General features: G+C 39.2%; 1 protein-coding gene across 3 annotated transcripts; it reads right to left on the reverse strand.

Moving 5' to 3' along the window:
* Positions 1-26,900, reverse strand: LOC146164456 (uncharacterized). 3 transcript variants are annotated; one of them, XM_083381676.1, is made up of 12 exons: positions 25,734-26,900; positions 25,434-25,611; positions 25,127-25,319; positions 22,472-22,571; positions 20,701-20,724; positions 9,474-9,632; positions 9,209-9,298; positions 8,831-8,949; positions 5,912-6,026; positions 4,765-4,946; positions 4,123-4,233; positions 1-3,729 (listed from the first exon to the last, which is right to left on the reverse strand). In XM_083381676.1, the coding sequence occupies exons 1-12, from the start codon at positions 26,692-26,694 to the stop codon at positions 3,613-3,615; spliced, it is 2,349 nt and encodes a 782-aa protein (XP_083237802.1). In that variant the 5' UTR covers positions 26,695-26,900; the 3' UTR covers positions 1-3,612. The 3 variants fall into 3 exon arrangements, with proteins under 3 accessions (XP_083237802.1, XP_083237801.1, XP_083237803.1); XM_083381675.1 differs by having other exon boundaries at positions 22,469-22,571; XM_083381677.1 differs by lacking the exon at positions 20,701-20,724 and having other exon boundaries at positions 22,469-22,571.
* Between the last annotated feature and the right edge of the window lie 215 nt (positions 26,901-27,115).

Genomic DNA, 27,115 nt, shown 5'->3' on the forward strand with positions numbered 1-27,115 from the left:
TGAAAGTGTACCACACGAAAAGCGAATTTATTCTGTGCACAACGTCGCGTTATGACAGCAGGGATATGTAAGAATAGCACATGCAAGGAGGGAAACGTAATGTAGGAGTTAGTAATCAGATTCTTGAATATTATTATTAATACGTACATCGTTGAAAGTAAACGACAGGAACAAAACAGCTATTACGTCAACGTATCATGATCATCGCTCCGACGTAAGCATACAAAACTGTACGGTCAATTCTCCACATGGAATCACATTCTATCACACGAAAAAAATGAATCTACTGAGGACCGTTAAAGCTTTTAGAATCCCGACAAAAAACAAAACAAACGAATTGTCGATGCTTTTTATGCATAAGGGGATGCGCCAGAAAACAGGGAATATATACTGTGAATAAATACAAGGACGCAGCAAAATGGCGCGCCGAAATTAGAAGAAAAACCTAAGGTATTGCACAAAGTCAAACAATGCCAAAGACTTTATGGATTGGGTCGATGGGGGAGTTAATACATAATCGCTGCAGATTGAAAAAGTAATTCGATAAAAAGTTGATTGTGTTTTTTTAATGTGATTTGATTTGCACTATAATATATAATATGTTTACAGGGAAGAATATATATTTACTCTGTGGTAAATGGTTATTGCGGTAAATATTGCCCAAGGTTTAGCGCATTTTTTTTAATTTCGTGCAGAATTCTAGTAAAAATAAAGCATAATGCAAATTTCTATATATGTACAGCAAATCAAAGTTATAGAAGAAAGATTTCGGGGTGTCATGGAACAAAGAGGGAGCGGGTGCCGGAAGGTCATAGGTCACTTCTACCCTTGGAACAACAACATTAGCGGGCGTGATCATTTCTAGTATTTACAACGTAGCCTATGGCGTCTATCAAAATCAGGCGTTAGTGAGCGCAATCTTGACAAAGCAAAATCAAAATTTACAAAAAAGTTGCCAGTAAAATTGGGCCAGAAAAAAAAATATTTTAAAGAGTTTGGACCCACAAAACATCTGCATTTAGGCAATATTTATGTATCCCCGGTTTAGTATTTGTTGAGGTTAAGCTTTTTTTGACAAAATGTAGAAAAATCCACAGCGAAATGTTAAATACTCTGACACAGGATAAAAGTAAAAATAACAAATTGCAATTAAAAAAAAAACGTTGCGCTTTACAATCTAGGTCTAATCCTTTACTCCGGTCAAAGTCTCACTACTCTACAAATTGCACTGTTGCAGCATGGCTTTTACGCTAGGGGCAGTAGAGCGTTCGGGGAAGTGATTCCAGTTATTTTTGCACGGGTGGTGTATAAAACAAAGTGGTGTGAGTGAAGGAGATAATTTATATGTATAGAATAATAACAATAATAAGATAGGCGACCTCGCGTATAGAAAATTGCCAAAAGCCAAGGTGTATAGAAAAGGTATAAAACTATGCATAAATGTGGTTTAAGTACAGTTGTACTACACTGCTACTTTCTATTTCTACTACTACTTGCGGCGGCTACGTTGTGCAAAGCGGAGCGGTGGTAACAAACAACACAAATGCACACCCAAAAATAAAAGTTGCATAAGGCCAGAGCTGTTCCAGCGAAAAAAGAAAAAACACTTCATTATCAAAAACAAACATCGACCATGAGGAAGATATTTTCCGGAAATCAGGCTTACAAGGCCCATATAAATTATAGGTAATTCTGATGTACTAGCTCCAAAAATAAGAAATTTTGCAATGATAATTATCCAAAAAATGTTTTTTTTTCTTTTTCTGAACTGAAAGAATAAAAACAAGACAAAAATTGGTAAATAAAAACTAAAAAATGATGATGTGGTATCATTAAATAAGGACGCGTCAATAAAAAGGGTTAAAGTATAGTTGTATACAGATATACCAAACGTTATACATAGCAAAAAACGACGTCGAAAATAAAACAGGATATCTTTTCAATTACAAAACAAACTGGAAACACAGGTCGACCACAGAAGAACAAAGTCTACACACCAGATACAAAAAATTTGGATATAAAACAAAAATGTTTTTCCTTTAAACAAACCGTATAAAAATAATCGCTACGTTATAATAAACGATGGAAAAGTAGTAAAATAGTCCGAGAGCGTCTACTAATTATTACTGACGCTACTTATCTCTCTCTTTCCGCCGTAAAACGGACACAGTGACTTATCTGCCGAAAGAGAGAGAGAAAGGGGTAAAGGAAAAATCAGGGGTTACGAAATTGCACGGGATTAAACCAAAAAAAAAATACGAAAAACAAACACAGCAGGCCTCTTTGTTTTTTACTCGAAAGCAATTCATTTTTTGTAACAAAAAATATAGAAAGTCCACTGAAAAATACAAAAGCGTTTGATGGAACTGAGACCGCACAGTATCAAGGACGTAACCAAATATTGGAAAAATGGCTATTTACAGCAAGTCGCAGTCGACGTCCACGTTGCGTCGAACACGACCATTTTAGTAGATTTTTTTGTTTGGGGTAACAAGACCCCATTTTCACAGGATGATCTTCATACACGCACGCACACACACACAAACAAACAGATATGAAACTTTTTAGAGCTCGTGCATGAAGATAGGCCTCCTTTTTTAAAAAGCGATCGGAGGCTCAATATTTATACATCTATGCAGATATATATAACATACAATAAAAAACGGGAGAAACCGGCAAAAATTGTAGCATTCGTTTTTCGTCCACTTGAGAGAGAGGTGATAGGAGTTGGTGGCTCCACGCGATACAAAAAGAATAAAAATGAAGAAACAATTCAAAATGGTATACAAAGCAGAAAAGAAGGGTTTTATCAAATATTTCGCTGAAAAAGAGATTGGCAAGAAGGACCATTGGGTTTATGACGTTGATTTATACAAAAAATATGGAGTTATTGCAGCAGTAGGACGTGAAAAGACAGCAGCATTTCTCGATCCTGCTTCAGATGCCCGTCCAAAGTGATGGGAATCAAGATTTAGCGCCGTTAAAAGTCCGGATAATTAGGTTCGGCACGAGTGTTTAATACAGATGACATGCAACACGCTTAGCTGTTAACCACGGAAAAGGGTTCATCGGTAAAAAATGGAAGTCATTGTGGGCCAAACGGGCTACCTCGAATCAACCTTCACAATTGAAAGGGCACTGGGGCGAGAATTCAAAGAGTAAACAATCAAACTGGTCAATATATAATAAGATTAATAATGCACCGGCTGGTTAAAAAACGGACATACGTGCGATAATAAGCATATCATTATTGTAATTATGGCAAAATGCTGATTCCGCATTTTCAGAGATTCCATACAAATACAACAAACATATGTGGGGAGCTAAGGGTATATCAAGATTAGTTCACCACCCAGAAGTGGCTGAAAGCCGAAAAAACGCATTTCCGTTTTATGCAAAATCGCCAACGAACCATGATTACTGGCGGGATATAGTGAAAGGATCATATGAAAATAAACAAAAGAAGTATTGGTAACACGGTCGCAAATCATATGAAAACGATTAAAAGACAATTTTATCGGTTAGAATAGTAATATTGTACATATGGAACCATCCATCTTTACAAAGGAATTTTCTGAGATCTTGTCACTAAATCAAGGCCGCCTAACCTTCCTACCATCTGAAGGTCATTGAGCGAGAGGCCCTGTCAGCACCTTCCTTCACCAATGGCTTGTGGAACTCCTTGCCGGGTCGAGTATGGACTGTGGCCCAACAGCTTTCGCAGTAATACTATAAACAGTTAAACACATTGCTTCGTTAACATAGCAAAACTAAGCAAAGTTGTTAATTCTGTGTAAAAAAATTGTGCTAGTGCGCGCTGGAAATTAAACGTAACTACTCTCTCCCCCTATATATCTTAGTAATACTTGAAACACATAAACAGGCAGGAATACTAATTATTTTTTCAAACATGATTAGGCAAATTTGAACTTAACAAAGTTTCTTCACTTGAAAATTAGATAAATTTTCTTTCAAGCGATGGGGTCAGCTGTTAAAATAATTTAATATTTTCTGCGAATTAAGCTACGAAAATAAAAAAACGAAAGCACTAAAGCGGGACATTCTTTTAAAATGACACTTTGTATTATCCGCGAACGTTGAAAAATTTCTTCAGACAAGTACCTGAAGGCAGGTGACGTTGGCGCAGAAGAATGGGGCGAACTTTCCACCACATCGCATTCCCTGGCACTCGTCGCAATGTTGGTCGTCCAATACGTAGGGCTTCACCTCAACCTGCCGAACGGTCGAAGAAATTAAATATCGGATTTTTAAATATCGACACCATTCGTGATTGGGTATCGAGCGTCCACACACTAATATTTAGTGGCGCCGTATTGGTCTAGCTTTAAAATAAAATCAGCATAGTGTCTTAATAGAAGTACGTTACCTTCAGGAAGCAGTTTAAAATTCAATCTAAATTTATTTCTGATATTGAGTGGTAATAGCATTTTCGTCTGCTGAATATGTTGTTTGAACTATTCCTATTGATTTCCTATAGTTTACTAATCGGATAGGATTTAACAGAGCCTCCAGTACAACGAAACCATTCACTAGCTAATCCAGTAGATTGCGATTTGAAACAGGCCGTGCATATATTTTGGTGATGTAAGTCGGTTTGCACGCAAACACTAATTTGAGGAAAACGTGTAGCCAGCACTCGAAATATACTCTGACGACGTCCAGTTTGTCTTGGTGTCTCAATATTAAAAAAAGGCATGCACGTTTAGCTTACTAAGTTCCGTTAGTGTTATTTGACAAACTTACTCGCTTGTCGATGTCGCCGTGCTGCAGCTGCACGAAGCGAGCGCTAATGGCGGCGATGTAGCTTTGTTGATTGGAGAAGGCTACCCTACCAGCACCCTTGGGGTACTTCAGTTCTGGGTCCACGTCGATACCAGCATAGCACACTCCGCCGTAAAGGCGGTCCATGATCATGGCAAGCTCAACTAGAATACAACATTGGTGTATAACTTAACAGTTGGATTGGTAACAACGACAAGCTAATAATAACCCCTTAAACCCAGTTGGAAGTTAACAAGCCTAGTAAGGCTGGTTTCTGTCAAATCAGAGGAGGATGAGTTGCAGTTGGCATATTGCTTGAGCAAGTTATAATCCTAAACAGTTTATGTGAGTGTTTATTAGACGCAATCAAAATTCTTAGGTTTTCTATGGCGTGGGTGTTATCTAGCTGGGCTTTTATAACCGGATTAGTCTCGTTTCAAATTTCCTTGCCTCTCATTTGAATAGGATAATGTGCTTATATTTATCAGGAACGTAGATAGTATATGAAGTAAGATATTATGCACGAGAAGTATTGACTCTAAAGTTTCCATAAACAGTTTCTATGTACCAAGAAACCAAGCGCTTTAAGCCAGAAGTAGATTACGAAAGCCTTAAAGACGACAAAATCGATTTTAGAACTACAAATACCCTCTAATGCATTTAGGCGGGGATTCGTGACGTAATGCGCCCGACCACTTAGCTGCGGGTTACGTCATGGGAAAACCTAGATTAGGCCGAAAGTTACGTTATAGATTTAACAGCTTTTTCGTAAGGGCCCTAACATGGTAATAATGTAAAGATACTTAAAACAAAAAATATCTTTTTAATTTGCATGTAAATTTTTTGAAGATAAAAGTTTTTGGTAAGTGATAAAACTTACGCCAATAGCAGAAATGTGCCAAAAGTATTTATTAATAAATAATGAATAACTACAAACGTGTCATTTCTCTAATGGTTGTGTATTTTTTTATTTAACAATAAACCAAAAACTGTGTTTTCTCTAATAAGCATGATAAATATATTATTCGTTAGGGCAAACGACAGCAGCTAAGTAAACGCTTCGAGCAGATAAAAACTTTTCTACGAGCTACATTAGGCAACGTCACAATTCAAAATTACAAAGTCTTACCAGCTCTCAGCGGTCGGGGGACACCCCCTACGAAAATAGTCTTCCTGGGATCGAGCGGCTGGGATCCATCGAGAACAAAGTCACTGTCGGACAAGTTCCACGGACGAATCTGAACCTGGATGAAAGAGATTTTTTTCACGAACACGACTTATGATTTTTATTTTGGGCAAGAACAAACTGAAAGGGAAATCCGGCTATACCTAAAGCCTATAATGTTAGGAATATAAAGGTGACCGTCCTAAAAAGTGAACAGTTTATTGTGCCACATTTCTGGACATTATTAGATTTGCCTATTTTTGTCGCTTTGGCAAGCAAAAAAATATTTTATAACTGGTAACAGTTGAGTACAGTTATATTGCAATGTGTGCAATAACTTTACTGAGTTCAAATGATTTGACAGCGTTCCGTTAGTTTACATTATTCCCGCGACCTGTATAGGACGTCGAAACGTTGGGGCTTGGGAGTAAACATAGAATATCCAGAAAAGCCGTTTTTTTAGATCACGCCTAGCAGTAACAGTTCATATAATATACAGAGTGTGGTGAAAATGTGGAGGGTACACGGGTTCGTAACATTTATCTATAATCCACAGAAATGCTGTGTTGATATCGCTGTAATGCACTTGTTTGATTGTGTTTTCGCTTTTGAACGGCGATAGGGTCATTACCGGATAAATTCGCAGTAACTTTTTGTCGCACCGGATAACGGCGGATCTATGCAACGTACAAGGCCGGGTTTCAACGAGGTCGTGCATGTGGCCTGTACAATATCGGTGCATGCACGCAAAGTGCTTTGCATACACACAACGAGCGACATTGAGCAGCAGGGCGGCGGCAAGGCAAATAGCACGACAGCCTCCGCTTAACGCTTCCTGTTTCCTGGCGGTTTGAATAGAACATAGCGCTGGTGCGCACTTTACCGATTTGCACTTTGCCACGGAAAGCGCGAAGCTGGCCCTCAACGGTGTTTTGCAATTAGCGAGAGTAAACCATGGTGGAATAAAAAGTGTAGAAATAAGGTTGTTCAGAGAACGGTACGTATTTTCAATTTGATCGCGACTATATTCAACTATAGATAAATCTCTACGCCATTTTACACCCAATGTAAAACTAAACTTAAACGACCAAAAGTTAACTCACATCCAACAAAGTTAATACAAACAAAAATCAAATCTGCATTTTTTGTTGTCAAGCAGCTATAACTATCAAACAAATCCGTCAAAAAGCTGTCAGACAAAAAATAATATACAGTGATCATTAAAATTACGGCAATTGTTCCATTTGAATTCTAAATGTAATTGACAATTATGCGGAGGTCATGGGAATTGTTTAAAAAAATACGTTTAGGGGGACAAGGCTATTTGTTTGTTAGGGTGCAAAACTGGATGTGTTAAAATTACTGCTGTCGACGCAGATATTCGTGTCTTAACAGGATCACAAACTATGCAGACACCACACTGCTTGTAAGTTGTAGTCACATGTATTTTGTAGGGAACTTGTGTTCTAACTTGTTGTTTGACACATGCGGTCCCCATAAAAGGGTGTACATTGTATCGAAGAACACCTTTGCCAACAGGTTAAACCAGTGGTTGTCAACTTTTTCTGACCGCGTGCCACCGAATGCCTTTTTAGTGTCATCGTACACCTCATATGAACAAAAATCCAGTTTATTAAACCCAAAAAATATTTGTAAAACCTCCCTATCAGCGCTGAACGGCGATTTTCGGAGATGGGTCAAATTAGTGTTATCAGGCGCATTAAAAATGCCCTTTTAGTTCATTTTCCAATCAGACGAGAAAGCTGCTCGTGTAACACAAGTGGTACGTGTACATCTGTGTTAGAACCGTTTCGTTTAACGGCATATCCGATAATCACGCTTGTTTTTGGCTGTAGTCGCATACCCACAAGCTTTTTTGACAAGAGCAAATTCAAAGTGACAGTGTCAGCTATTTAATGTGCCCAAGGGAAGTGCATACTAAAATACAGGGCCAAGTTCAAAATGAATTCAGCCTAGCGACAAAATATTGCACGGACCACGTCCTAAAGTTTCTCCTTGTATGTGGGTAAGGCGGACCTACGTCGACGCCAGCTGTTGGCATCAAATATTTATTAAAACGACGGGCAACGGCGGTCTTAGAAGGGCGTAGGAACGTTTCCGAGTAAGCGGAGGGGTTTCTATACAATGAAATACCTTTAATGTACACCTTTAACCCAATTTGGTTAGTTGTCCCTAGTGTGATGTGCATGTGAAATTCTTATAGCCAAGAATATTTAGACCAGGGGCTTCTGAACTGGTGGACCGCGATACGCTCTACCTTGCTGATACACTTTAATTTTAATTACAGTCTTTGGTTTTATTACTGGTAAGTTCTGTATAACAAAAGCACATATACAGTTATAGTTGAAACTGTTTTTTATTAGAATTGTATTTCATTTGTTCTTTGTGCTTTTTTCGTTTGTCGCCATACCTTATTGTAAGCTCTGAAATATTTTCCGACCAACTAGGCCGCGAGGTAAAAAATGCAGTGTCAGCCACGTGAAAAGGTTAAAAACAGTTATTAGATTTATTTATAAAAAAACGCAAGCACAAAATCGTATCTTAAAAATGAAACAAAACTATTTAATAATGTCGATTTAGCTCTGCATTTTAGAAATTAACAAATATGAAGCATAAATAATTAATTAGTTAATGATTTCCGCTTTTTACCGAATTTAATTAAATTGTAAAAAAGCTTTATCTGATTTTAATCCCATCCACAAGTATCTAAGCATTGTTTATTAAGTTATCGTAATTTTAAAACAATGCATTTGGATAATTAATGTTTGATGCAGATCGTTGGGAGTTAAATCTTTTTAACTAACAGCTCAGCCTGGAGTTTTCTTGAAGTACGATTTATCTAAGTGGAAGGAAGCGACTTACTGGTTTATCTCTGATAGTGGGACTTGACACTCGCAAATAAAGCTTATCGCCATCCTTCATGCAATGGCTGATGAGATTCTGGACTGACAGCTCGTCTTGAAAGAGCAGAAATGCATAGCCTGTCAATTAATAGTAAAATTAAAAATGCGTATTGATAACTACGTTTAAAAATGACAATAGATTGAAATAAAAAATACATTTCAAATGATTTACAGAAAACCATACCTAGCCAAGACAAGAAATAGGCAGCACTCTTAACAATCATAACATAAACACTATACAGGTGTGTTGTACTTGCCGAATATGTAAAGAGCAATGTTGGCAACAGTAAATACTTCTATTCTAAAATAGCACGGATTTAATAAAACATCGTTTTACCTTTCGGTGGAAAATACGACTTGCTTTCAGCCTTGTGAGGCCAATCCACCACCAAAGATCCAAAGCATTGAAAGCTCACTTTGATCTCATCTGGTAAAAACAACGATAACAAATTAAAAAAAGACGTAATATTACTAAAAAACGGTTGGGAACCCCTTTTAGGTGTTCAGGGAGTTAGTCGCGTGGGGACAAATAAAACAACCTGGCAGAGTATTCGTGGTCAACTCAAGGTTTACTATAGGTTATGTAAAATACACAAAATCACCTTCATCTATGTCGGGGGGCAGGCCACCAACGAATACTTTGCGGGAGTATCGGTCGCGGGCGAACTCCCCGAGCAGAGGCGAGAGGTGACTGTTCAAGTTGGGAGCAATTTGGTTCACGTCCTCGTACAAGGTGTCGCTGTTCATGTCCATCCACTTGCCTGGGTAAAAAAAATAACTTTTATGTCGAAACAGTTTCTCATGTGTTTTTCTTTTGCGAACATGTTGCAAGTTTTGGGAAGAAGTCACAGCCTGGATTCATCCAAACTTGTTATATCACTACAAGCCATTCGAGTAACTGTTCTGTGTTGTGCTGTAAATGAGAATGATTTCCTAAACTGTTTACTGATTTGGGTGCGCTTTGTGATTTAGCGTTGTAAATATGCCAACACTTTGACCTCCTTAATGATGTTTAAGAACACGATAGGAACAGTGAAAAAATCAAAATACCATATTGCGCTAGAAAATAAAAATATCGCAGCATTTCGAGGTAAATGTGTCCGTCTGTAAACGACGTAAACGTATATCTGTCGCTTCTTATTAGGTGCTATCTATTTTTCTTTTATCTCTCGTGCGTGATAATTTTTTACGGGGACATTATGTCGTTTGGTTCGCAAAGTCGCTTCAGCAAGGATGAAAATCAATTCGGGGAAGTTACAAACGCCACTTTCGCTTTGTAAGAAAGGCAACAACTAGTTCGCGCAACTACTAAAATAATACGGAGATGTTGTTCTGCATACATTATGCAACGGCCAGTGTCTGCGTTGGGGACGTTGGGGTATATTTTCAACCAAGTCCACTGTTTAACGTCAACTCGACCTCTCTGGTTTGCTTTCATATTCGCTTTGTTGGAAGCAGTACACTCAGCCACGTTACATAATGCGAAACATTAAACCAAATAATTCAAATTTACAGGGGAGCGTTTGAACACCACAAAAGGCTCAGTACAGCTGCCATGTAAATATCGGTTTGTCTTTATACTAAATTGTGGTTTTTCTCTATCAAAATTTCCAGGACTGAAATAGACTAGATTAACAAAGCGACTGTAACGCGAAAAGTCACGACGAAGCTTAGGCAGGAAATAGCGTGCTGTGATGCATGTGCTTGAATTTGCCATGATCTTATTGGTGGCAGACATGATGTTTTCACGAACACAGAACTGAACAACAGCTAATTTGCCTGTGGCAGTGTTGGCGAACTGCGGTTGAACGTCAACTATGGACACGAAATAACATGCAAATCATGACAGGTACGAACGCCACAGTTTAATCAGCACAAATTGAATTCCGTATACGAAAGTGATACAAACCCTAGTTTTCCCTAAAACATAACAACACCATAGAACAAACCTTTGGCTGACGCGTTGTAGGCTTACCGAATTAGTTACACACAACGAGCAGCAGTGGGCGAATCCAATCAAGCGCGCAAAAAATAGAACCTGTTCCGCCACCCGAACCAAGCGCAACCCATGATCATTATCGCGCTCGACATCGCACACAAACAAGTTGCGAGCCGGGCTGATGCGCACACGTTAACGCTAATCTACCATCGTAAACTGAAGTAAACAGCTTTTAAACAAAGGTGTAGTAGTTCTCTCCACTGTTCATTGATTCGTTGGGCGTTTGTCTGTAGTGTTTATTAATTGTGCTGCTAATATATACCCCTACCATAATGTAATTTTCCGTATCTTGGTACATAAAAGCAATTTTAAACGGGTCATTACCCTTAATTTAGTTGAAAATCTATAAAAACAAATTAACAGTGCCTCGTGCCTCGTGATGAATTTGACAATGAGACAACGGGGAATAAGCATTATTGCAATTCAAGCATTCGACTTGAAACCCTCCCAAAAAAACATTACTCAGGCGTGAGATTACCCAATTGTCCGCCAAGCACTAATTATGGGCAAAAAAGTCAGGTTGCTTTAGAAAGAAAGTTGGGCTTGAATCATGTAAACTTTTAATGTTTATCCACGAAAAATCGTTGGCTTACCAGCCAGGGTGACCAAGCAATTCGTGCTAGCAATCATCGCAAATAAACCGTACGGACTAGTGCATTAACAACACGACAATATATCCGGGCCTGCTCGTTCAGCAGACTCATTGAGGCTAAAGTGCTGCGGCTAAAGCATTTGCTGACTTATGCGAGGGCCGTGTTTGCGCAGGCTTTGCAAACGAACCGGTGGCCGCTGAATAACATGTGACAAAGGTCGCCCAACACAAATCGACAGGGTCAATTGAAATTCACCGAAATTTTTGCTTTCGTAAGTCCTTAATACACCAAAATCAGTTTTGTCAAAAAGATGTGATATAGTAGAAGGGCCACCTCAAAACCGCAAGAAATTTCGCACTAACGTGTAATATGCTGAATAAAACAGAGTTAAGGGTGACCTTTTTCGACGGCGCCCACTGCACTGTGGAAAACAATCATCAATTAAACGTATTGAACCATGCAGATTGGATCCTTTTTTCAAAGACCAACTAATTCGTATTGACGGGATTATGATGTAAAATTGGGGTTCTGACATGACAAGCCTGATTAGGACAATTCCCTTATGAGGCACATTCTACCAACAATCTACCAGCATTTAGATGCGTACCACAGGCTTATTGCCATGAAGCGATTTATTTGCATAGTGCGAACAAATCCTTTCAGCGACCTTTACAACGATGAATGGTTTGCCAAAGGAAAAAACGTGGCAGTACAGAGGGCAATAAGTCAACCAGACTTACGTAACCAGGCTGATTTTGCGTGGTTTATGCTTGATTTAAACCAGCTATATTCATTCAGATAACGGCAAAAAAACGGGTTTGAATTGATAAAATCTGTTTTGAGAATAGATGAAATTTAAATCGGTAACATGCTTCCCATGTCTAAATATCGAAATAAATATTTCTAGAAATGTAAAATCCACTCAATTAGTGTTATAACCAAATAATTAATTTACTATGGGATTATAACTTTGCAACTTTTGCTTATTTGAAATAATAAATCAATGTTAATCGCAAATTAATATGATTACTCCGCGCGAAAATAAGCGTAAATTGAGGTTTGAAGAGTAGGATTATGTGAAGATAAACGGATCGGCTTTAGGCGATTAGCGTTTAGATTTTATACAGGTTATAGGTAGTTCAAACTATAACTTAAGCTTACGCCGTACGAGTACCCTGGCATTTAAGAGTTTGTTTAGAGAACACAGCGCGTGCATTCAAGGATGTCAAACTTTGGTGCAACGGGCGGGTTTTTGCGATTTTGAGTGCAAACAAAATCGGTGAATTAATCACGATAGCCAGTAGTTCCCGCTGCACAAACGTTGCAAAATTTGAGAAACGAGATTTTCGACTGAAATCTGTTACAAAATCATTTAGGGTGATGTTTATACATTGCGGGTTGGCTGGACACACACATAAATAGAGCAGCAAACGTTCACATTACCACTGAAGATGGTTGCGAGGCAGTTGCGTTGTACTATTTATTTTTCCTTTACTTTTGTATATGTTTTTTGTTTAGCTCAATGGGCTGCATACGGCTTTCGCCATTTTTTTGTTTTTTCACGTCAGTTTAGCAGATGCCTTGGGCTTTTTTGCCACGTCATGACCGAACCACTGTAATTGATTCGCCCTTTTTAACTTCGGGAACAATAATTTTCCGATGTATGTATGCAAATGGATTTGTTCTGATCGCTTATGAGTCGCTACCAGCTATGCTCGCAGCGGCACACTAGTGCATCTCAGCAGAGCTTCTGGAAATAAAGAACAAATATACAAGGGTTTTGTGCATTATTAGATCGAAAGGCATATCAGAAGGTGCCACTTCCCAATGTCGTTTTGTAGACGAATACGGCATCGAAACCAAGGCTAATTAAGATACCATATGGACGTCATTATTTTACCAGGAAGCACAAGGGCGAATGCGCGGACTTCGGTTGGGCAGAAACAATGACCCACTCGAGCGCTCTTCCCGAGTGTCCACTTGGCAACCAGCACCGGCACTGGTGCGTTGGCGTCGCCAGATGTGCGCGTCCTTTAAATCATTAACCTCGGCGAAAGAAAACACGGGCGCCCGTGCCACCCGAATCGCAGCTTTAACACAACAACACGGGGGCGACAAGCGGCCCAAAAACGAGGGCATGTGCATTTATGGCAGCCGGCACGAGAGACTTTACGCGTGCGCGATTGCAAACAAGGCAATGGTGAGACCTGGTGGGCACCTGAAAGGCACGCGGCGCGTGGAAGCCCGGCGTGGCACCGTACGCTGCGCTTGCTTCCGGTATTGGCTGGTTTGCTGGTCACGTGAATCTTTAAAGGGAAGTGCTGATGCTGTTGCAGGCGCACTTCTGTTGCGGGCGTGTCGCACCGAAGCTACCCATCGCTGGCTTTTTTTCGACGATTGTTTTTTCGTGAGTAATACCGACAGTTCTCGTGTGAATTGCGGCATCGGCGCTACGTGGAAACCGCTCCTGCTGCCGTGTGAGCTCTAGGCATTATTTGCAGCCAGGCGCACATAGACCCCCTCCTAACCCTTCACCTCCTTTGTCGGCTCTGCCGCCCGCCAATGGGTAAATAAAACGCGACGCTTTGTTATCGTCTGTGAGCCATGCAATATCTAAAACCAAAGCAAGCGAAAATCAGGAAAATTTTTACTGCAATAGGTTCCCTTATCGTGTGAAGCGACGTGTTACTAATCGATATTTTAACACCAAACGAAATGAAGTAAATATTTGCGCTAAATGTGACTATAGCAGGGTAGATTAGTTTTTAGGTGAAAAAAATCACACCTGTTTTACATGGCCACAAAAAGGCTTTTCACAAAACCAGAGGATAACGCGACAACAGATAAAATTGCTTCATGTGAAAGCTGCCATATGTTTTATGTTTACGCCGCGTTCAGCGCCTAAAAATAACGCCATTTTGTCATTACGCTGGCGAAACAAGCCAGTTATCCTGTCATCTTTGCGTCCGATTAGGCCAAATTATCGGCCCAACGCACGTAAGTGTCACCGAATCAGGAAAATCCTGTTATTATTATTGTTATTCGTGCACCTTAAGCGAAGCAGCGATATTGGCGACAAAACTACACGGGACTGCTGCTTTTTAATTTTGCTTGAGTACAGGGGAAACATATTCAGCAATACACAATTTCCCGTTCATCCACCAACATATCGCTGATTACGGCATATGCGTGCTTAAGCAGAATTGCTGAGGCACATTAGAAGGTTCGTTCGGTGAATATTCGCAACTATATGTTTTTTCAACATAGCCCTATTATAGGGCTTCCCGTGAAGTGCTGATGGGTTCTATATACAGAAATTTTGTTTTGGGGGCCATTTACATATACATGTTTTCAAGGTAATTTCGAATGTTGTAGGACGTACAGCCGCCAATCCTTTGTACGATGACCTTGCTTTATCAGACAGGTTTAAGCGATGCGGTTGTTTCAACACGAGTTGAGCCATACGCACTTACATAATCACGAGCAACAGCGCTCTAGTCTAGAAGCTTCCAACGCTGTTTTGCTGTGCCACGATTAGTTGGCCCAAAGCAGACACTTGCGCCAGCGAGGTGTAATTTTATATGTCATGACATATCAAATATTGTATCTCACAGACCCACTGAAACGCATATGCAAATTTGGGCCAATTCGTAATTTTGCCTTAACTATTTAGGCTAAATTCACAATTATACCATGAAAATTTTTTCCTTTGATGTAAGAGAATAACTCAAGTATCGGATAATTTTAAGATAAGATAACACACACAACTAGGAAAAATCCGCTCAGATCTATATTGCCTTGTGGCTCACGAAATTGCAATTTAAAATAATTAATCAGAACTGTCAGACAACAAATTGTCGAAACTCTCTGTACCACGTCCAAGCTTATTTGCATTTTAATTTTTTTCTATTTTGGTCTTATTTTTGGACGAAAAAAAACAAAACAAAAAATGCGCTATAACTGCGCCAGATTTTAGAACTTTTTGTTTATGAAACATTAGCCGCAATTTCTAACCGTGGCACCACAAGTATGTAATTGTCGGTCTGAATAACCATCACATGACTTTTAACATTGTTTACGCCCAAAAAATTGTAAGAGTTGAGGAAAAATCAGGTTTTTAAATATTCTTAAATAACTCTTGGCACCCCGATTACAAACCACCGAGTTTATAGAAAGAAACAACTAAAGCTAGCGGTTGAAAGCTGACGTTGCTTCACTTAATTTCATATGCCAATATTGTGTCGAGAAACGGAAGTGACGTCACAGACGCATTACTTCCCCGACCGGAAGCTCGTGAGGAGAACGCGAAAACGCGAATGCCGCGCAGACTTTCGAAAACCTCACGAGAAGAAACCGACCACCCTAAGCGGTGATTACGGAGTCACAGTATAGCTTCCTATGCATCAACAGCCGCCAGCAGCCTGTCGACGTCACATTTCGGACGATTAGAAATTGAGCTAATTTTGATCCACAAGTTGATTTGTCTCACGACTTAGGTCACGTGACAAACACACTTCTCGAGAGGTCAGCAGGGAGAATTAATTTTTTATCACCTTGCCATGCATACAATGCGGATTATAGGGGCACCACCTATAGTTTGTAAAAACAGTACAAACAATTGACACATCAAAAGTCTCGTCTCGAACTTAGATTAATTCATTATTCCGTACTAATACACAACATTACATTTTTTGTACCTTGAAACAAAATCTGCATATATACATCTGATAGAAAAATGTAAGTCATTACCAATACAAATACTGTATAGGCAACTTTACAAAGTTGGAAGAACGAATTAAAACGCGTGGTTAAAATTAAACTTGATACCGAGGCATGATACATTCCTTTAGCGTAAAAGCAATCCTCTAACAAGAAAAGCTTCCAGTGCTCACGAAAAAAGTGCTTTGGGCATTTTAACATGGTAATAACGACGTAGCGACGTCACCAGTCTCATCCTTTCACATGTACGTCACAAAATTTTTCAAGTTTCAAAGTCACTGCGAGGTGAAACCTCAAGCTAAGCCAAGCAGGCAAGGGGATTTTCAATTGTAATTTTCCAAAGTTTTGGCGTGCTGCAGACAAAGGATTACAATTATCAAACTGAGGCTGGCTTTTTTTTTTTTTTTTTTTTAAGTGACGTTGCATTGGCCAAGGTTTCCCAGCCGGAGGCGTAAGGCGATGTTGTCGGCGGATTTTTGGCGGCAAAATATCGTGCTTCGGACACATTAGGCACTTCGACGAAAGTTTAAGGGCCTAAATCTAAAAGAGTTTCATGCAGATTCGCAGCTAACCCAGCTAACCTGAAATGTTTGAAACGTTGACCAATTAACTTTCAATACTTGGTCAGTAAGAGGTGCCACAACACTAATTTGATAGAAACCATTTCGCAGTGTTCTTGTGTGAACTCACATTCACAGTTGAATAGTGCCCTGTAACGAGAGTCGGTGGTTACATGAATAATGCCATGCGTAGATAAGCTGCAGGAGAAAGACCTCGCTGTATGTTAGCATATGAAATGTAGCCGGTTGCGTGACTGACCTGGCAAACCTTTACCGGAAAAAATATATTTAAAGGCAATCTTTTCATTCGGAAAAGTGGTCTTGGTCTTTAGGTCAATCTTTTTTTACGGTTTTCAGTGCTAAGTTCGAATGTTTAATCGTTCTGAAAATATCAGTTAGAAGTTAGCTCAACATAATGAAATAGGGGGACTATACGTCTAATACAACAAAAATTCTTAAAACACATATAATTAAAATCATATAAAATAATCAACTTTGGACATTAAAAGACCGGCAAATGTAGCCACGAAAACCAAAATCATATATTAGCTAGCTTACATCTAACTGTTACCAAGCGAAAAGTACGTGACTAACTGTGCCACAGGCGCAACGCGACACCCTGTAAAATACAAACAAACTCTAGAAATATTCGTTGTTGCGTTGCGACTTTAAGGCTGCAGAAAACGTTGAAACAACATCGTCACGCAAAAAACACAACGGTTAACCGGCCGTCTGTGCAATAAAACAAACAAACAAACGTCGGTATATTACGTGGTGAAGCGTTATAAATAATGCGTAGAAATTGGTTTGAATTTGAACCACGCAGACATTGTGGCCGTGGGTAAAAGGAGTGTGACGCAGCTAGCGAAAGGGAAAGAAGCTAACTGGGGGAAACTTGCCGCTAAACCCACGAGCGATTTTATAACGTCAAAAACAAGAGGCAGCGCGAGACGTCACTAGGCGATCTAAAAACAGAAAATGAGGGTGATAGCTGCTGCTACGGCTGTTATTCACGTATAGCCTTGCATTACAGCCGACAGTCTATTTTTCTTTGGTATTTCGATTGCGTTTCCGTTGGTGGCGCGTGCTATTTCTGGATATAGATTTGCTCACCTGACAAATTTATTTTTTTCCCTCTTTTCAGGCCAGCGCTTGGAAAGCACTTTGATCGTCGAACTTTTGTAAAAAAAACTATACCGCGACATGGAATGGCATGCCGTTTACTCACTAACACATGCCTGAATATAAAATGTTAAGGCGTTACCTTCTAGATAAAAGCGACTTGGTCTTTAGTGTTCATCCCATGAAAACAGTCGCAGAAGGGAAATAACGGAACGTGAGAAAATTGCGTACTTTCACAATTAGGCGAAACCTCTATTAATTATATCATGACTGAGAGCAGATACACACATTTGACGGATTTCAACTCATCAAGCTGGTCAATTTTGGTGGCATTATGGCGTAAGGGTTTTTGTCCTATTCAGTCACAGGCCAAGGAAAAAGGTTAATGAGCGACCGACGCAAACGCCAAAGTGCGTGGGGCGCTCACAGTCGATGCGCTGCTTGGATGTGTGACGACGCTGAGATGGAAATGGGGAAGACACAATGGCACAAAAGCAGATCGTAAATCCGACACACTTACGCTGCGACGACTGAAATAACCCAAAAGGACGTATCCGCGTACATAACGGGGAGCTGCTATGTGCTGTATTGGGTTCTTCCTGGCGTTCGAAGAAGTGCTATTTTCAGGGAAATGAACGGCACTTGGGGGAAAATAGAATACGAGTAAACACTTTGTGGTGATGTGTCTAAGTGCCGGATATATTAGTTTTGTCGGTTCGCTTCTACAATGTCTATAAAATATGGGACACGAATTACATGTAATTAAACGCGCACCATTCATCGCAGTCGGCTATACTGCAGACGTCGGAAGTCATCTACTGCAGTAAATCATCCTGGAACGAACATTTACCAACGGTTGGCCTCTGTAGCTTATTCTTTAAAAAATATAGAGCTGGAGAAGCTACGAACGATTCCGGGTGGTGAGTGTGATAGCGTGAAACTATCTAGATTCTAGATTAAACCTTTTATATTTCTAATCGACAAACACACTTTGAGATCGAATTCAAATATTTTAAAGTATTTGGCTCCCCAAGTTTCTGGACAACACGCTTAGCTTTTAATTAAGAGATCGGTCAAACCTCTTTTCTTCCAAAAAGCGCAATGGCGCGTTTGTGCAAATGGCGCACTGAGTGACCGCGACCTGGCGGTGAAGTATCGACCAGCCCGAGCCAGTGTACGCTCAAATCCCGACAGAAATCAACAGCGAGTAATCGAACGGTTATAAAGCCTCTCAGGCGACGCATGAAAAGCTTCGTTGGTTGCTGCCGACCCCGGCTGCCACCAACCACACGCTACACAGCGCGTATACGACCGACCTGATCGCAATTGTGACGTCATCGAAGCGACGGATCAAAACGGAGCGCGGCGCGCAGTTAAATCGAAGGATTGCAATTAGGCCAAATTACCAGATCGCCGGGGGACGGCGTCCACGTAGGCTGCTCCCGATTGTCCCTATTAAAAAACCTTACGTCGTTGTGTGTTGCCTTTGGTACACGTGGAAATCATGTCGAGCGCGAACTATTAGCGACGTTTCGTAATTGATGATTACGAAGCCATATCCCAACAAGATTATAGCGACCCGTTGTTAGACTTCGCTAAACCACGCATAACAGAAGGACAGCTAGGGAAAACTAGATGACGCGCCTTTGTTAAAACAGGACCGAGATATGTCTTTCAAGGCGTGTCCTAATACTTATTTAAAAGTTAAACAGTCGCATGTACACGTGCCTTAAACTAAATAGAAGAAAACCGGCAAAAAAGTACGTAAAACACGCCAAAACATCGACTTTTGAATGACCAAACAAGGATAAGTGCAGCAAGTAGAAAGCATTTATTGATCGCCGTGATGCGGACGTTGTGGCCCGTATAATAAAGCAATAGCAGTGGTCGGGATAAGCACGGGCCAAGTGCCTTGGGACAGGAGAGTGTATCATCCCAGTCAATACACAGCTTGCTGTACTTGATGTGGTACACGCTGGATGCCGTTTGGCTGTCGATATCGACCAAAACAGACCACATGTCACCTAATCACGTCACAATATTGTCTTATTGCGACATAATGTAATTGTGGCGCAAAACGTAATTTTTACAAAACAGCCAACAACAAAACATTTACAAAAAGGCCAGTTGGTGCGAGTTAGTGACACAAGGCTGGTCGAAATGTTGGCGAGACGTGGCGTAATCCAGGGATGTTCAAATCTGATAAGTCGCAACGTTACGCGTATAACATACCCTAAAACTATCTCAAAACTATTTCACATATCGCTGATGGAGTGATGAAATACTATTATAGAAAAACAGCACGTGACCGATATGGTTCAACAGATTGTTAAACGGCACATAAACGATTTATTTTTCGTTGAGCAGTTTAATGTGGTTCTTTAAGCGTCGACTCACGATTTTAGTGCACAGTCACACCTAAGGGCCTTCTCACACGCATCCAAGGCGTGACTAGTGACTGAAAGGAGGGCCCTATTATTAGTGTGTCGCCACACATACCGCAAAATAACACAATAATCCGCACCAAAAAAGTTTTGCTTGCGACATGCGCACACGACCAAAGGCTGCAACGTTCAACACATCACGAGACTGAGTTGTTTGCTTTGACGACGTCACATAAGCTGACGGGGCCATCGGTCACGGACGAGCGCACACGCAAGCGGCGTTCCTCCGCTCAAAGGAGAAAGTGCCGATGGCACCCAATGCTGGCCAAAGGTGACATTGTGACGCAAGACGGTGGCAAAGAAAAATAAATGTGACGACGAAAACGACAAACATGCCCATTACTAGAATTACACCAGAACATGCGAGCCGTACAAGCAGTCAAGTTATTTACCTCGTCGCTTTGTTTGGGCTCCGGCTGGAACACACAAAAACGCGATTAGGTGTTTGTCGGTCACATACAAGCAAGAAAATGATTCTTTTAGTTCGACAGAGCAAGGTAACGAACTTTATTATACCGGCTGTTTATTTAAGGGTCATTTCCATACTTATTAAATAGAATTTACCTATTAAATAGAATTTTCGAACATCACACATCGAAAACTACCACATTTTGTGGGTGTAATTTTTTCGATGACTATAACTTTCTCTATTTAAAACAGCTGCGCCATAAACTTCCAAAAAAATTGCCAATTAGGCATCATGATCTCACGTCGTTAAGAACACATTTTCGGTTCACGACTTTAGTCAAAAACGCGCGGCATGGCGCCAGATTTGTCTGTTACTCAACTTTGTGCGTGATTGTGAATCGTTAATCAAAAATTTCGAAGCGCTGGGCGTGTTTTGGGCGATGTAGCCCCCAGTCGACTATACGACCTATTTCCGTGTTTTGTCATTTGCGATGTGGCGGGCTTGGCGAAGTGGTCTGACGAACGATCCGACCGGCATGACTACCATTGGTACAGGCCACTTTGCTCATCCGCAATGTCACAGTGCATAGTACACACAGGACGTGATACAGGCGTTTCCATATGTCGATTTTACATTGCGTCGTCGCGCCTGTCCCCGCCCGTATAGTCGCTATTGTGTCGCCAAACCAGCAACCAGGCACAGCACATCATTCAGGATGTTGGGTAGCGTCGATGACGGGACACGGGCATTGAAGAGCTTTAAACAGCTCACTTGTGGCTCCCTGGGCCGGGCCTGTTACCCGTTTAACAGGTTTTTAACTGTTGGATATACAAACAACAGCACCAGCTGTGCCTCAAAGTTGGGCATGGGCGCACACCTTTGCCAACCCTCAAGTGGGCATGCAAGTCCCAAATACAGCTCTTTCACGCTGCTTATGCGCCCTGAGCATCTATTATACCATTGTCAAGCCGTTTTAAGGGCTGGGAACAAAAAAATGTATACTAAAATTGTGACACTGGATGTCTTTGCTTTGGATATGATAATCTCATGGTTTAAACAATTAATCTATTGCTGGATACTACAACCCAAGATAAAATCTCTATAGGCATTTTTAGTAGTTCAACCATATACATGACAGCAGTGCAATTTTTTTACTATTTCCCATTCTATATCAGAAACAGCAAAATTAGAATAATATTTTAGGATGTGAAATATGAAAGGAAATGAACTGTGAAATTTGAGCAAATACCAGTATCCTAGGAAGCATGATGTTTTCATTAAAAACAGTATATTGCCTGTAAAAAGCATTGTACATAAATATAAAATTTGGCCTATTTAAAATTGATTTAAAAGGCAACAGGCTTACAATTAAATCTGACACAAAAATTTACCAGTTCTTCTTAAATGAAATAACGGTTTTAATACTGAGTAACGTTTTCATTAATCTGCAAAGAAAGGTGGGGTCGCTATTTTTCGTGGAAATAAGTTTTTGTGTTAAAGGGTGCTGGTCACAGTTAATCAGTAATACAACACATTGAAAGAGGGCAAGGATGTTTTGAGTGCCAAAATTGCGTAACCACTTGGCATGTAGGATAGCTGAGGCTAAACAAATACCATAAAGTGCAATATGTCAATTTAATTGGATTTATATAATGTGAAAAAAATAAAGCAAAGTTAGAACAGCAAATTGAAACCAAATACTTGGGTTTAATTTAGGTCATCTAGTATTTTAAACTAAACATGCATCTTACCACAGTTTCTTTGCATTACATTGTGTGATTCGCTTGATCTCAGAATGTCACAGAGCTGTGATTCGAGTCCAGCCATTGACATCATATCATTTGCCCCATTTTCCTGTAAAGTAACTAATTGTAAAGGTTTGCCAAGGTAAAAAAGAAAAATATAAGAGTGAGATATTGCTACACGTCCAGTACTGGCAAATGTTTCTATATAAGAATAGTTGGTTTGCATCTGCCGATTTTAAAACTGCCATTATATTTATTTTTGTTTTCATAGAACAGCCATACTTATCTGAGATAGTAAGAAAAAAGTAAAAAAACAACAACAGAAACACCCAAATCAAGCGTAATACAAGGGCACTGCTACTTCTGGGGTACAAAAGCGACAAAGCATAGCAAACAACAACTGCTGACAAGGGCAATCCATATATGGAAAACACTACTAAGTAGCAAAGTTGATTAATTCAACCCTGAGGCAATACGCTGAGTCCAAGTACCACACTCAACAAAATATGCTTCATCAAGTGATGGATATGCATATCTGCTAACAGTTCATAAAACAACTGGCTTTGTTAAGACTGCAGTAATATCCGTTTTTTACGAATTAGTGTTATTGTAAAACTTTTCAACACATTTGGTCAACCAGCTATTTTCTATTTCACACCATGAAACGGAAGGAGTGACGTAGTAATAAACTATTGGGAAGGATTCCTTCCATGTATTTGATGTTACAGTTTCCTTCTTTAAACTTTGCCAACACTCTTTTTTGACACAAAATTTGTTTAAGTGAAAACAGTGCTGCATTTGTAAGTTTAATCGAGTGTTTGCTTTTTGATATTTCCCAATATCCTTGGTTATATGATTTTATGTATAACTTCAAAAACCATTAGAGGCTTACTTGAAATCAAATTTGCCGTTTTTACAAGATGACCTTATTTATAACACACAAAGAAATAGGATAAAAAAGGAATTCCATTGAATTTATTAAACTAATTATAAAAAAAACATTTTATATGGCTTTTACAACTTAAATAAGGATTGTTTTGCTTTACTTTATGATAAATGTTGGTTAAGGTCTCACCAAAAAGTACTAGGATGTTTGAAACATTTTCCTAACCTGCTGTAAACAAGGCACTTCATGTAAGTTGATTGTACAAAGGAGCATTTAAAACAAAGAAAAACAAGAGGACAAAATTTTTGATCAATAAATCAAAGAAGTCCATTAAGAGCAGCCATTGCCTCAAGGTGATGTCATAGTTTAATCAAATTAGACAAATCAATAACAGCAAGACAGGGAACAGATGGCTTTTTTAACCTACTTGTGCACAAATAAATCTAAATCACAGATGTATGTCCACTGTGTTGTTAATGTGTGAATATGCCATATATAAATTTCATATACTATATATTTAATTTTTTTCAATGGACAAGCATATTTTCATCGACAAAATGTACTTAAGTCAAAGAATACTATTTAAATCATGGCAGGTTTTAGCAGTTTTTTAATATAGTTAAATATTTTCTTATTACACTACTACTTAAATTAAAAAAAGGACAAATTAATAAGTAAACAGTGGATTGAAGTAAACAGTGACATTGTACCTCTTGTTTAACAAATAAATCTAAAACTAATGAAAAAACATTTGTTTAAAGCTTATTTGCTAACTTCAAAGTCCAAGTGCTAACACTAGACATGCTAAATGTGATTACACCAAATGCCAAATCAGTGTTTATGACCTTGCCTAGACAGAATTAGTCCAAAGCAATGCTTCAGTAGACAGCTGTGCCTTTCCCAAGTGACATTGAAACAAAACACAACCTTATGTGTGTGTCTGCCTTGTTATCATATGGAGCAAACAATTATGCCAGGGCAGTGGGCACCATTTCCCAAAAAACGGACTCAACATTTTCTTAAGTTTATTCCATTAAACTACAATAAAAAAATGTCAACAAGTTTAATTAAGTCAGGATATACATAAATACATATTAGCAATGTAAGAAAATCATTCAAAGCTTTGAGTTAGTTTCAAGTTTTCCTAATTATAAACTGTTTTTAGCTTAAAAAAAATTGATACTGATATAAAATATAATCATTTATATATTTTACAAAATATTAATAAACAGGTCAAGGTGTAAAAATCATACCAACAGTTAAAAAAGTTGTACCATCAAGTTTAAGATTTGTATTTTAAGCTTTAAGTTGATAATCATCACTTGCTGCTTCTAAAATGACAATAACTATACCTACACCGGGTGCCTTTCAGAAAGTCTTACCGGAAGTTAGCCTAATAAGGATTATAGTCCGAGCAAGAAGGCATCAAGTAGAATGTGTGCCACTAAACTTGGTCCAGTACGACCCACAAGGGCTTGATCACGCAATACACTTTGGGATTTAAACTACACCTATTACTATAGGTTGTTATATACTTTTTTGAATTTAAATTGAGTAGTTAGGTTTTAACATAACAAGTGTCCTGGTATGGTGACACTGCTTTGATTCATACATACATGTAAGAGTCAACAAACTTAGTATAACATAGTTGCTTTAAACTCACATCAGTTAAGACTTTAAGTAAAGCCTAAACACTTCTTATCTTAAGATGTATTATGGAAACTTAAAACTGTCATTTCTGTTAGTCCTATACTTTTTATACTAGTAGTATAACTTACATGAAGAGACATCAACCCATTCTGTGCATGTGGGTCAGACATCTTGTAAAACGGGTTTTCATCCATTCCATTCAGATATGATCTTGTAGCTGGAGTTGAAATGCTGCGATTTAGCTTTGGAGCATGTGGCATTTGAGATCCAAGAGATTGCTTGCGATAGTCAGTAGAACCATTCATAACCCGGCCCATTGAACTTTAAATAAAATATTATAACGTTATCTCCTATAACCCATTTAAAGAGTTTGGTTATCTCTATTTTGTTATATCAGCTGAGTAACAAATTTGCAAGAATATATATGAGTAAAACCTTGTGTTTTGTTGAAGTGAATTGAAAATAGAAGCATTCCTGTTGGTCTGACTAGACCAACCATTTCCCAATGCTGGCTGGCCATTGCTCCATGAAGAATAGTTAGAAGGAAGCTTAGAACTAGGCAAGAAGTTGTTCATTCTTGATTGGTTCATATTGCCAAATCCCCCTGCCATACCTAAAATAGTCAACATATTTGTAAAAAGATAGCAATATTTTTTATTGTCAAAAGACAGAATTTAGTTAAAAACTATTAGTTAAAACAGTCACATATAAAATAAATACAGTGTATTTGAATACCTGGCTGATGGGATGTTGAACGGTTTAAGGATGCAGACTGGGGAACCATAGATTGTGATCTTCTTAATGCAAGTTGTTGTTGGATGGCATGAATTTGCGCAGCTGTATTCTGTTGCTGAAGTTGCTTTTGTAGAGCAGTGTTGTTATACAACCCAGGAGGAGGGTTAGTAATGTTGCCAGCATTTAAAGAACTGGGTTGATTTGGCCAGGAAAGCTGTTGCTGCTGTTGAAGAGCCTGAAGCATCATATCATCCATTGTAGTTTGTGGAAACTGGTAATCGTTTGATGAAGCAGTCGGAGAAGGAGTTGACCAAATTGCTGCAAGATTTTGTGAAATCATTACGCTACCTGAATCTTCACTGCTTGAAACACCAATTCCACTGTCGTTGTTTGACGAAGATGTGGAAAGGCCAAGTGAGTTGTTGTTTGATACAAATGAAAGATCGTCCTGCTTGAGTAAACTGTGATCTGCACTGGTAGTTATGGCTTCAAAACTCAAAGATGTTACAGTGTTTCTTTGGCTGGCAAGAAATCCAAGACTGTCATCTAATTTGTTTTGCTCAATATTGTGCAACAAATCATGTGACACATTGCCAGCTTCAGACTTGGAATCGGTAACAACACCACTGTCAGCAGGGCTAGGGGGTGACTGTGACAAGATTAGCTTTTCTGGTGTAGTTTGATCAAATGTTGGCGATACGCTATCAGATGGAGAACTTCTTGTTGGAGTTGGACTTGTAGCTGAAGGTGAAACACTGGCTGGGTCACTAACATTTGCCTGGACCATCATCTGTTGATGCTGAAGAAACAACATTTGTGCTTGTTTCAGAGCCATCTGTCTTTGTTGCTCCATGACTCCGTTAGAATAAATATTATTGTTTCCTTTTAGATCATAGGGTGAAAATGTTGCACTGTTACTTTTTGACGACACTGCACTGAACTCATTACCTAGGGTTGCCATTTCACATGCGATTCGGAACAACTTGTAGCTCTTTGTTGTAAGTTGTATAGTAGCCCAAATACAGTGTTCCTATATAATTATAAGTATTGTTTAAAGTTTCACTTTCTCTGTTTCTGCACCACAGAATAACTGGTTAGGTCTGTATACAATTAGTGTTCTAGTGAAAGGCCTAAATTTATAGAATGAGACTAAAACTTTTAAAATAACTCGCGCTCTCACAGGAGCAAAGACGAAATGAATTTAACACAGCTGGCAGCACATATGGTTATTCCTTCCGCGTTTAGCCTTTTTCCCGAAAACAATTTTCTCACGCCCATAATAAACAAAATACAAGGAAACTTATTTGTGCCACCTAGTGGAAACTCTTTTACCAGTATTATTGATATATCATGCATATATGATCAGGTTTTACCGCATTAGT

This window comes from Ascidiella aspersa, chromosome 2, assembly GCF_963924565.1.
Source record: "Ascidiella aspersa chromosome 2, kaAscAspe10.2, whole genome shotgun sequence".
NCBI classification, from domain to species: domain Eukaryota; kingdom Metazoa; phylum Chordata; class Ascidiacea; order Phlebobranchia; family Ascidiidae; genus Ascidiella; species Ascidiella aspersa.